Here is a 12,099-nt window from a genome sequence, read left to right on the forward strand (position 1 = left end):
TTAGTCGTATACAAACAATCATTTCCTAATCGTCAGAGATAAAAATCTTCGAATATGCAAAAAAAAGCTTTCAGAATTTTGTAAGGGATACAATGTTTGAAAAGAAGTATGGGAACCATGAATACTTTAATGAAACTAAATACCAATACTTGCACTCTGAACTCAATTAGCTCAAATTTCATTAAAGGTATAAAAAATCTGGGGACTATAAAAACGTAGGTGATATCTTGCCCAACATACTATTAGTTAAGAAATTCACAATAACTCCTATAGTAAAAGAGTTAACTGAGCTCAAAGTATATATCGCAAGAAATATTAATAAATCTTCTCAGATTTCCAAAATTTTTAATGTTTACCGAATCTGTGTTTTTAGAAGGATTACCCGTTTTTGAGATTTTCTCTTAAAATAGAATGAAAAAGCGTATGAGACGGCCTCATATGTTTTTCATTTACAATGCATTTTCTTTCCTGTTTTTTTCACTCTTTTTGCCCACTGCGTCCTCTGCGTTTATTCCAAAAAGTACTATCTTGGGCCTGACGCGAACCTCGATTGAGGTCGGTACATAGAAATGCATAAAGCAAAACATTGTTTCATTGCCGCCGGGTTTTGCCAAGATATAAAAACTCTAATTTTTGAAACTGCCTTGTCGGGGGAATCCGGCGGAGGCGAAATGATTCAGATTCTTGGAAAAGAAAATTCCAAAAGTTTCTGTGACAATCGAAAAGTTATAAGTTAAAGTTTTTTGACTTTTTTTCTGTTTTGCGGTTGTTTCCATAAAAATTTCAAACTTTGAACATTTTTCATCACTTTTTGAAAATTTCAGTTTTTGTCATTTTTTGTCATTTTTCGTATATTTTTTGTTACTAAGCCTCAAACAATCTAACGTTAGCTGAATAACTTTAAATTTCTAAGGACTACAGACATCAATAGGGAAGATGAAATATATCGATATATATATATATAGAAGAGGGTAACAGGGAGAATGAAACATGGAGAAAAATGGAGGAAAACTACCGCAACAAAAGATGCACAAGGCACAAAAAGGTTATGATTTTCAGATTTTTTTTCAGGTTCTTAAAGCTCGAACTACAACTTTCTGAAATAGAATACAACTAAAAAATCGGGAGAAAAACTTCAATTTTTGAAGGGAAAGTTGACATAAAAAGTCTAAAATATTGAAATCCAGGTGAAAAACAAAAAAAAAACAGCGGGAAAACCAATAAAAATATGAGAAGGGGGTATTTGAAGATTTAGAAGAACAAAAACTACTAAAACACAATTCGAAATCTACAAAACGATAAAAAGTTGTGGGAGAAGAGGTGAGAATATTTCAGATTCACAAGGTTTTCCAGCAACAAGAGCTTTTCCTCATCTCCGTATTATCTTTGAAATTCATATTCTTCTTTTTCTTTTGATGGCACATCAGCTGATAGGGCATCGAGCGATGGGTATTTCTCAGTCTGAACTTCCAACTGTGATGGTCAGGAGGGAGACACAGCTTTAGGAGTTGTCTCAATGATCGCTTCAGCATCTGGGTCCTGTGTTGGAGGTGGCGCGTGAACAAGTGTTGTACAGGGTGGGGAATGATTATAGCGCCCAAACTTTGCCTAAGCTCTGGCGCCTACGAAACGGTCTGCTTTGCACACAGTAAAATTGTTTTGCTTCATTATTTCGTTCTAAACAATTTCTGAAAGTTTCAGGCAATTATTCAAACTTTGAAGGTAATGGTGACTGTTTATCCACACCACACTCCTAGTATGGAGCGCGCGAAAAAGGGGTGAGAACTTTAGAGATCGCTAAAAAACTTGGTATCAGGAAATCAGTGGTCAATCAAACATCCGTTCGGTTCAGAGAGTTGGGAACTTCCAATAATATAAGAAAAAGCGGTCATCTGATGTTTGGGACGACTCCTGAAGTCGTCAAAGCCGTGAGAGAGAAAATCAGTAGGAGTCACAAAAGAATCATGAAAAAAATGGCGTCTTAGTTTAGAATGTTCCCCAAATCAATGAGAAATATTCTCCGAAACCAGCTCTATATGATTTCATATCGAAACCACAAAGGCGTTTTCCTAACAGACCGTAACGAGAGGTTACAACTGGAAAAATCCAAAGATCTCTTTTGAGGCACGCACTTGAAGACCGTTTTTCACAGATGAAGTTGCTCCCTGTTGAGGCAAACAAAAACGGCCAGAACAATTGAATAGTGGCTATCAATTATTATAGTGCATATTGACGTTTGAAAATCCTGAATATAACTTCTCACCCGGTCACGGTGACCGTATTTGTGAGATGTGCTGAAATGGTAAAATTTTGTCGATTTTGGAGCCAAGACCGGCAAAAATTCTACACCGAGCGGATTTTGAAGTCGGAGGTGCTTCCACAGTTTCAACCACGTCTTTTGAACAGCAGTTGGACATTCTAACAGTACGGAGTGCCTGCACATACTGCAAAGCTCACTTGTCAGTGGTTCCAAACCAATTTTCAGGATTTTCTCACTAAGGAGAGATGGCTAGCTTCCAGTCCGGTACTCATTCCAACGAACTTTTTGTTATGAAAATATCGGACCAAATAAGTCTCCACAAAAAATTTTCCTAATTTGGAAGCCCTGAATAGATCCTTGACCGCGGCATGGGACAATTTGGACGTCAACTACCCCCGTGCCGTAGTCGACTCCTTCTTGAAGAGAATTCGAGCTGTTATCAAAGCAAAGGGAGGAAGGTTCAAAACCTGTTGATGCTATCTTTTTTGTTGTCTCTTAATGAACATTTCGGCTGAATTTCAGAAAAAATCTTTTGATTTGATCTTTTTACACTGTCTTGAAAGCGGCGCTATATTTATTCCCCACCCTGTCATACTTGTGAAGGGCCGGGCCGGGCCGAAACACGAATTTCACCGGCCCGGCCCGGCCCGGAGGCCCGGTCGGCCCGGTCGGCCCGGAAGTTTACCGCGAACTTCAAAATCTTGAGCAAAAAGTTGAATCATTGTTTCGAAAAAAGGTATTCAGTGTTTTTTTTCTTCGAGTTATTTTTCAATACATTCTAAAAATCAATGAACTGGGTTTTAAAACCTAAATTAAACATTAAAATCAAAAAGAACAATCAAAAGACAATGAGAAGTGAACATTTTCTGCCGTAATTTTTGAAAATTCAGAAATATTGAGATTCTGAAGTTCTGAAGTTCTGAGGTTTTGAGGTCCTGAAATACTGAGATTCTGAAATTCGGAAGTTCTCAGATTCTCAGTTTCTGAAGTTCCGAAATTCTAAGAATTCTGAGATTTTCAAGCTCTGAAATGCAGGAATGCAGAAACTCCTTTAAAAAAACTGTACCCCCAAATCACAAGCGTTGTACCCCTAAATGAAATGAGTTGTACCCCAGAATCATTGGTAGTTTTCACCCCCGAATTTTTGTACCTACGAATTTTGTACCCTCGAATCACCAATTTTGTACCCCTAAATCAGTTGTACCCCCTTGTACCCCCCAAATTTTTCGCCAACTATAGGCTTAGGCCGAAAGTCTTGTTTCTTTTGGTAGTATGGGAGACTCTGTGGTAAAAAGTAGTATAAGAGACCTTGGTAGTAAAAGAGACTTGGTAGTATGAGAGACACATTGAAAATAAGTAGTATAAGAGACAGTGGTAGTAAAAGAGACTCGGTAGTATAAGAGAAAGGTAGTATAAGAGATGGTTGTATGAGAGAATTTGCCCCGAAATTCCGCATTCGCGTTGTTTATCGCTTTGACAAAAATGGCGGCTGTTTAAATTCATTTTTCAAAAATTTTGTTTTTTTTCTGCCGGGCCCTGAAAATTTTCTCTCGGCCCGGCCCGGCCCGGCCCGGGCCGGGCGGGCCGGGCCGGGCCGCCGGGCCGAACCGGGCCGGGCCGAAATTTCACAAGTATGCACCCTGTAATGATAATAGTGTGTCTGAGACGATTGAAGTCTGAAATGTTTGCTGTTTGGATAAAAATACAGGGTGGCTATTAATTATTGACACCGATCCAAGCTCTCATAACTCTCCTAAAATTTGATGAAGTTATTCGAAATTTTGGATAAAATAATATCAGACGCACAAAACTTATAATAATGCAAAAATTTTCAAATACACTTCTTTTTACTCTGACGACAGTCTTCAGAAGCTTCGGAAATGAGGCAACGACGGCACGGAGGTATTTTCGACCTTTTTGCGCTCATATCTTCTGAAGGGGGGTGGGGTCATCAGAAGTGTGATATTTTGAATTTTCATGAAGACACTATTTGGGTCCAATACCCTAAAACTGAATAATTTATTGGTTTCAAGATTGGAAAGAAATCGATCCATTCTTGTGCTTAGTTCAACTACGGAAAATTGAGTTTGAACCACTCTGGGGTGTCTTTGGCACTGAAAACCGTGGCTCAATCTCGTCAAAACGTCCTATGTTAACTTTTCGAGTAGGATTCAGATTAATGCAAAATTTTGATAACGTAGACTTGTTCTATAGCTGATTTTGGTTCGAAAATTGAGGAAAACAAGGAATTATTTGCAATTTCCAGTGATTCCATCAAAGATCAGAATCGTGGCGGCAAGCGAAATTCCATTTGCAATTTTTAATTACTGGCAGACAGATGACATATTTTTGAATATAATTCTGCAATTTCGAGGGACCTTGTTGCCATCGACTGTAAAAATGATTACCCCAAAGTAGTGTCCTCCCGTGAGTGTTTAGAACGTGCCGCGTAGAAACTTCCAAGCGTTTTGAGCCACAATACTCTGGTGTCCCTCTCCCAGAGAGCTCACTAAGTATTTTTAAAAAGGCTAGAAATTGTTCTTTTCTGAAAATAATTTTCATCAAGCGTTAAACCATTTTGAAGTCAACAGCGAGCTTTCTGTAACACTCACCTGAATTTTCGCAAACTCTCTTTTTCACGACTATAACGATGGTATCTGATGTCACAGATACCCCAAAATCAGTTATTAGATAGCCCACGTCAATGTGAATAAGAAAACATTTATGGGCAGTACTTTCGACTAACATGCGGTCCACACGGACTGGTTTTGTAACATCAGTCATGAGGCCATTTTCAATTGTTCCGTTGTTGATCGAAAAAAGGGTTGGAAAAAGAGCCACCATTCAGTTCAGACGTAATATTATTTGATGAAATTTGACAGGGAAATGCACAATGAGTAGAAGAATAAGAAAAATATAAAAGAACACATATTAGTGCGTCTGGTATGCATCATATCTAGCTCGCAAGTTTGGTGTCAATAATTAATAGCCACCCTGTACAATAATCTTTACCGGCTGGAGAATGTCAATGTCCGAGCTGAGCATGCATTGTATATTTTCCTTGTTTCTCACGCAAACATTCAATTCAAAGAATCAATTCAGTTTCCCCAACCTCCGTATATTTTTTTAGTTTGCTCAAACTAACTTCTCCTACGACCTGGTATTTTATAACCCGGCCCCGACCATGATCTCGTATCACAATGATCATAAAATATCTTTCTGCGTCTCTCTGAGACGAAACACGCACACGTGGAGCGGGCACCGTGCCAGTATTTGAATATTTGTCATCACCATCTTCGTCTCTCCCTATCCTGCAATATTTCCCTTTCCCTTTGTTTCTCTGTGTTTTTTTAGTCCTCTGATTCTGACAAAAACTGAAAATTTTTTCATTCTCTCCCGGAGACCGCTATGCGATAGCCGCTTCATTGAATGGCGGTCTCCCAGAAGACCTGACTGAATGGCCTTCTTCCCCATCTTATTTTTCTGAAATTTTGTTAATTCTCTATTTATTCCATAAAGACTTGACTGAATGGATTTCTGAATATTTAGTATTTTTAATTTTTCTCAACGGAGTGTATGAAAACTATCGGAAACAAAAAAGGTTAGTGAATTAGTTTATCTTTTTTTGAATCATCGAAAACAAGTTTTTGAAAAATAAATGGATCTGTACAAGTATTGCAAAATTTTGAAGAGCACTCTAAAATTCTTAAAAATTCTGAATTTGTTGAAAAAATTGCATTTTGAAAGGGGTACAAGTGAGGGATCTGTCGTTTTATCAGTATATTGGTCGAGTCTGATACTGTCTATACCCCAATAGTGATCAAATGCTTCTTATCTGGAACTTGGGCATTGGCAGAAAGTCATTGATAACGATGGTCATTGCCTTCAGTTTATCCGTCAACGTCTTGACCAATTTTACGGTGAATGTATCTGACGTTAAAAAAGACACAAACATTCCAAACAGCCTAACATTTAAACAGTTTTTCAAACATTCAATCCTAAGTTATTCCATTCCAGATCTGCCACGCCCGACATTTCTGTACTTTCTGTACAAAAATGAAACTGGACCAATGTTGCCAGCTGGATTTCACAATAGTTTTCGAGGTAATTTTCTACTTTCTTTCGCCCTTCGTATTTCCATTGCCTTTCGCAATACGTTGTTGAGTACTCATTCAATATTTATAGAAATTCGACAACTCCAAATGCGGAAAGGCACTCCGCCGAAATGGTAATAAGGCGCCATCTCCGTTCTCAACTTGGGTGCTACTTCTTCAATCCAAGTCAGAATAAGGCTTCCCAGAAGGTCAACGACGCCTCGAACAGCTAGATGCACGCAAGAATGTAAGTTAGTACCATTCAATTCGTCCAATCATATTCCTATAGTTTCAGACCCAAAATGGAACGAACTGAAATCGACGGAGGATGAGGAGTGGACGAAGATGTGGCAAATCCTCAGAAAGGAGCAGGAAAGGCAGTGGAAGGCTGGGCTGATGAAGTTTGAAAAGGTGATGTTGTTCATCTGAATTTTTTGTATTTTGTTGTGTCATTGTTATATGCTCTGTGTTATCCTATAATTTTTCCGAATTTCTTTTCAATAAATTTTCATGAAACATTTTTCAACTTGTGTCTTACAAAAAAAAATCCGACCTCAAACCTTTTTGGTTTCCCGACTTCTTGATTTTCCGACTGCTTCCCGACGTCTCGAATTCCGAATTTCCGATCCCCAATTCCGGACTACCTGATTTATAGGTATTTCGACTCCCACAGTTTCCCGACTTTTCAGTACTCCACTTCTCGATTTCCCAGTTTCGTGACTACGGATATTGGTTTCCCTACTTTCAAATGTAGATTCTCGAGTTTCGCGACAACTAACTACAGAGAAAATTGTATTAAATTCATCTGACAAGGGAACCTCAACACCTCACAAACCCAGATTTTAATGAAAATTTCAGGATATGTTGGAAATCGTCTATCTAGACATCTCTAAAAGTTTTAGAATCCACCCACCAGTTTCAGTCGAGTTATATCAGTTTCAGTACCAAAAATCGCCGTTTCAGTGCAAAATCAACGTTTTCAAAGACGATCTTCTCAAGTTTCAGAACGTTTGAAAGCATGCATTTTTTTGTGTTATTTGAACAAAATTTCAAATTTCACACTTTTTCTCAAGAACAAAATAAAATTTTATTTTTGATATTTTTCACGATTTTCCAGATTTCTTCGGAAATTGAAAGAAAAAAATGTATGAGAAAAATTTTAAATATCAAAATTCATTAAAATTTGAGAATAACACAAAAATTTCATGCTTTGAAACGTCCTAGGACTTGAGAAAATCGTCTTTGAAAACGTTGCTTTTGCACTGAAAAGGCAATTTTTAGTACGGAAACTGATATATCACATTGATGCCCAATCACTTTCAAGAGATTTGTTCTGATGGTAGACACCTCGATAATTATTAACTATCATCGAATTTTCCATTTTCAGTATAAATGTCGAAGTGCGCCTACAAATATGCAATGGTTGAGAAGATGTTCTATAACATGGTCGATGGGCCAGATGTCATTCTTAAGTTCGACAGAGGTATGTTATTTTTGGCCATAAAGCTGATTCTTTAATTAACAGCATCTATTCATGGACGGTTGTCACGAGGCAGTTCAAAAAAAAAAAGAGGTGAGCTTATAAATTTGCAGCGAACTAGAAAGATTGAAGCGAAACAAAGTACTGCGCACGCGATAAGCTTCTGAGCCTGTCAGGAGCTCTACGCGTGCCCGATGCAGCTTGTAGCCAAAATAACATCACCTGGTACCGCAGCCACTCACTAAATGGGAATTTTTAATAGGCCGGCTCACAGGTCTACAGTACCATGATCAGCTACTGATGGCTCTAGGGCAACAGAAACGGGAGCAGTATCAAGAGTAAAGACATTAATTTAAAAGTTCCGATAGTCTCAGCTGACGAGAATGTTAGTGGTCATTGGATAAGCTTCGTTGGATTCGATCGACATAATTTGGAAGGTTGATGACATTGCGAAATTTGAAAATTAAGAATAACGATTAAATTTCTAGTCATTGTCTCAGAATCTAAAAAAGTAGGAATCTGAAAATTTCAAAAACTCAGATATTCAGAATTTTAAAATCATGAAAATTGGAGCTATATTTTAAAATCAAAAAAATTTCTGAATTTAAAATTTTCAGTATCTCACATTCAGTAATTCTGTATCTCAAAATCTTAGAATTGCAGAATCTCAGAATTGCAAAACTTCGTACTTGTGAATTCAAATTTCAGAATTTCATAGTTATAGAATTTTTAAGTTTCAGAATTTTAGAATGACAAGAGAAAAATGGTAGAATTTCAACAAGTTTTCGCAAGATTACACACAACATCTGGCCTCCCTGTTTTGGCCAATTTTCAATAAAAGATAAATTTTTCAATTTTAGTTCCTACGCTTTCTGCGCACAGCTGATTACCCACTCGTTATTTTCGTCTTCATTTTCAGACTCCCGGCTTCAAAGTGTTAAAATATTGCGCTAACACTCTATACTACAAACTGGCGGTTTACATTGACGTTGAGTTTTTCGTGAGATTCTCCTCGCGATTTATGCGTTTCGTGAGGCCGCGGCTCCTAGTTTGCAGTTCTTCTCTATGTCTATCGTTTTATATCCGTATTCGGTGCGCCACGTTCCAGTTGTTTTCTTTTTCTCTAACGCCTCTTATCATTCTTCTTTCTCCTAGCCTCCTCCGCTACTTCATTTTTACCCTCAACAATGACATCTATCTGAATTTCGGCAGTCTTCTGGTTTTTTTTTGATTTTCCTAATTATGATATAATATTTTAAACAAATCCTTCAAATGAATGCATGCTTAACAATTGTATTATTTTTCTGAAGATTACAAATAAAATAGGTAAGTTTGCTTTTCAAAATTAAATTTGTTTTCCTCTATTTTACAAATGACGAATGTTTCCAAGTGCAATTATGCTGAATAATGGTAAAAATTAGCTTGTTTCAATTTTTTGATCTCCAAAATGGTGGACTATATAAATGTTTGAAAAAAGTATAGATCTCAATTTTACTTTTTTGTTTTATTGAGCAATTTTTTGAAACTTTTCACCCTAAATGTTTCTAATTGTTTCTTGTTTTCAGTTTCTAGATTAGATTGCTGAATGATGGATGAGAAGTTATTCTCCACTGGTCGAAATGAAGACTCAATCGAGACCAAGGAACCTAACTGTTGAGGGTGAGTAACAACTAGAACTGGGCAGGAAATAACTGAAAATTAGATAACGCTACTAGTAATTTATTCAAACGGAAGTTCGAATAATTGAAGTACTATCCTACCAGAATTAACTTTTCCTGAAGACGACTTCTCTTGCAGAAAAATTGTAAAATATATTTATGACAGAAAATTATAATCTTTAGATTCTCCACCACTATCATCATTGCCATCGTTATCGATAAACCAGCAAGAAATGGAAGTCGTCCACATAGGCAAGTTAGATCGTTTTACTAAAATTTTTCAATTTTTTCTATTTCTCGGAAATCTATTCTTCTGGTCACCAAGGCATTCTTGCCAACAAGGAAGCCCTAGGTGAAAAGGATCGCAATGGAGAAAAATCGCGCAGGAATTGTGAAGACGTCTAATGCGTCTGCAAAGAGTCGCACAAAACAGAAGTTGGAGATTGCATTGCTGGAACTAGAAGTGTATAAACAGAAAACTAGGATCGGTCGGATGAAGATGATTATGAAATATCTCGAGAAGTTTGTAGGAATGGATTATACAGAACCCAACAATAAACAGCAATTACTCATCAAATGGTTTTGGATTAAAATTTATTCAATAAATTTTTAATTTGAATCTTTGTTTTTTAGAAATATTCAAGGATTTCATGTAAGCTAGACACAGAGAAAATGGTACTAGAAAAATACCACCTGGGATGTTTGGAACGAATTTCGAAATAAAGAAAATTCTGACCACTTTCGGAATAATTCCGAAACTTGCAAAATTTTGAAAGTCGGAAATTTCAAAATTCTGATAATTTATGTTGCCCCACTTTTTATCTTAGACTTCATACTTAGTTTTTTGGTGTTCGAAAGTTGGATTAACACTATACACTACGAGCTTCTAAATGTCATACTTTCGAACACCGACCCAGTTTCAAAGCATCTTCAACTCATTTTTTATTACCATCGAGTAAAAATGTATTTGAGATAAATTTTGGTGTGGGTAAATCATTCAGTCCACAACTTGCCTCACAAAATCACACGTGACTTTATACCAACTTCTACTAGTTTTGCTCTTACTCTTGCTTGAGATGTTTTTTTTATGACATAAAACTAACCCTTCTTACAGTGAAAGCAAAAAATCAAATTCAACACAATGTAGGTGTGATCCTGGCTCCTTTCCAGAAGTTTCTCTCCCGGCGAAGACGTCTTAGACACAAACGAGCTATCTCGCTGTGTGAGGCCAACTCGAATCGCAATGGATGACCATTCACCAGAAACTAGTCGGATTCTGGGTACCAAACCATTGACACAATTGAGAAACAGACGTGAGCAGTGCTGCCGGCTTGATGTGGTGAAGTAACTGAAGTTGTTCTCGTTAAGTTTAAATTCTCAAATCTTTTGAATCGCCTACTTTGTCAGGAGCAGAAACTGTTCTATTGACAATAATAACATCCGATTTCCAAGTTGGCATCACCGCTTCCTCTGAAGCATAACGAAGGCCCAACCTTCTTCACACGAAAATGCATCAAAAAATATTTGGAAAAATTTTTTCAACAGGCGCAATAAGTGCGATGTCGTTCCCATCATCTTCTGAACACTCAAAAATCTAAAAGTTGGCTCTCAATAATTTGGTAAGAAAGTGTTGGAATTCTTTTCTTCTTATTGTTTGGCTTTGATAAACCTCTAGATGACGGCGATGCCAAGCTGCTTGTTCGTTGCAAGATGATCCATGTTCTTTTGATGACGATACGCTTGGGCATTCTGAAAAGATATGTTTTTGGGCTGTGAATCGGATGTTCAACTTCCTCTTTGCCATACATTTTGAGGCCGTTGGCGGTTTTTTTTTTGGAAAGCAAAATTAACTCACCTTCTTCCGGAATAAGCGGTACGTCTGAATCAACACCTTGTAGGTCAGATCTTCACATCTGCGGATGATTTTTCGATGATGGACACGATTAATGCACAGAATAAACTATCTCGCTCCGAATCGAAGCCTACTGAAGCCATGGCATCGTTTATTCATCGTCATTTGGATTGTTCACAGTGAATCCGCAATTTTTGCCTCTGATTGTTGCAAGGAAAACATAGAAACTGTAATTTTTTCCTTTTATCAATAGCTCCAAAAAAATTGAGTCACTTACCTCAATATTTGTACAGTTACCGATTTCTTCATGCTTGATGATCCCACGGATAAATGCAAGGCGCGGACGAGGCACACTGTCACTATTATTACTCATGGGATGGTTAGAGCGTTGTGGCTGTTGGTTCAGCTGATTGATCTTCTTCGAAATGATTGATAATTTTTCACGCGTTGACGTGCTGAAAAATAAATGTTTTGAGATACTCAACTGTACCTTTTCAGGTACAATACTCTAGGAAGACAAGAATACCTCACCTTTCACCTATGGTGTGGGAGTTGGCGCCCAATCCTTCTTGAAAACACTTTTCATCACGATATCAATAATCTTCTGTTGGCGATGAGTATTTCGTCCATCATGAGTTACAATCATAGCGGAGTACAAACAAACTGTTTTCGAAGAAATATGGAGTCTTCCGGAAGTCCGAACACCTCTCGCACAAAGTTTTCCAGGAGAAAGTAATGTCTTCATTTGACAAATA

The 12,099-nt window shown here is 37.4% G+C and overlaps 1 protein-coding gene across 1 annotated transcript; it reads left to right on the forward strand.

Annotated features, from left to right (window-relative positions):
- Nucleotides 1–5,836: 5,836 nt before the first annotated feature.
- Nucleotides 5,837–6,783, forward strand: CBG14010 (the record flags this gene model as incomplete). Its single annotated transcript, XM_002644212.2, has 3 exons — nucleotides 5,837–5,861; nucleotides 6,278–6,364; nucleotides 6,650–6,783. The coding sequence occupies 3 exons, from the start codon at nucleotides 5,837–5,839 to the stop codon at nucleotides 6,781–6,783; spliced, it is 246 nt and encodes an 81-aa protein (XP_002644258.2).
- Between the last annotated feature and the right edge of the window lie 5,316 nt (nucleotides 6,784–12,099).

This window comes from Caenorhabditis briggsae (genome assembly GCF_000004555.2).
Source record: "Caenorhabditis briggsae complete genome, chrX, whole genome shotgun sequence".
NCBI lineage: Eukaryota > Metazoa > Nematoda > Chromadorea > Rhabditida > Rhabditidae > Caenorhabditis > Caenorhabditis briggsae.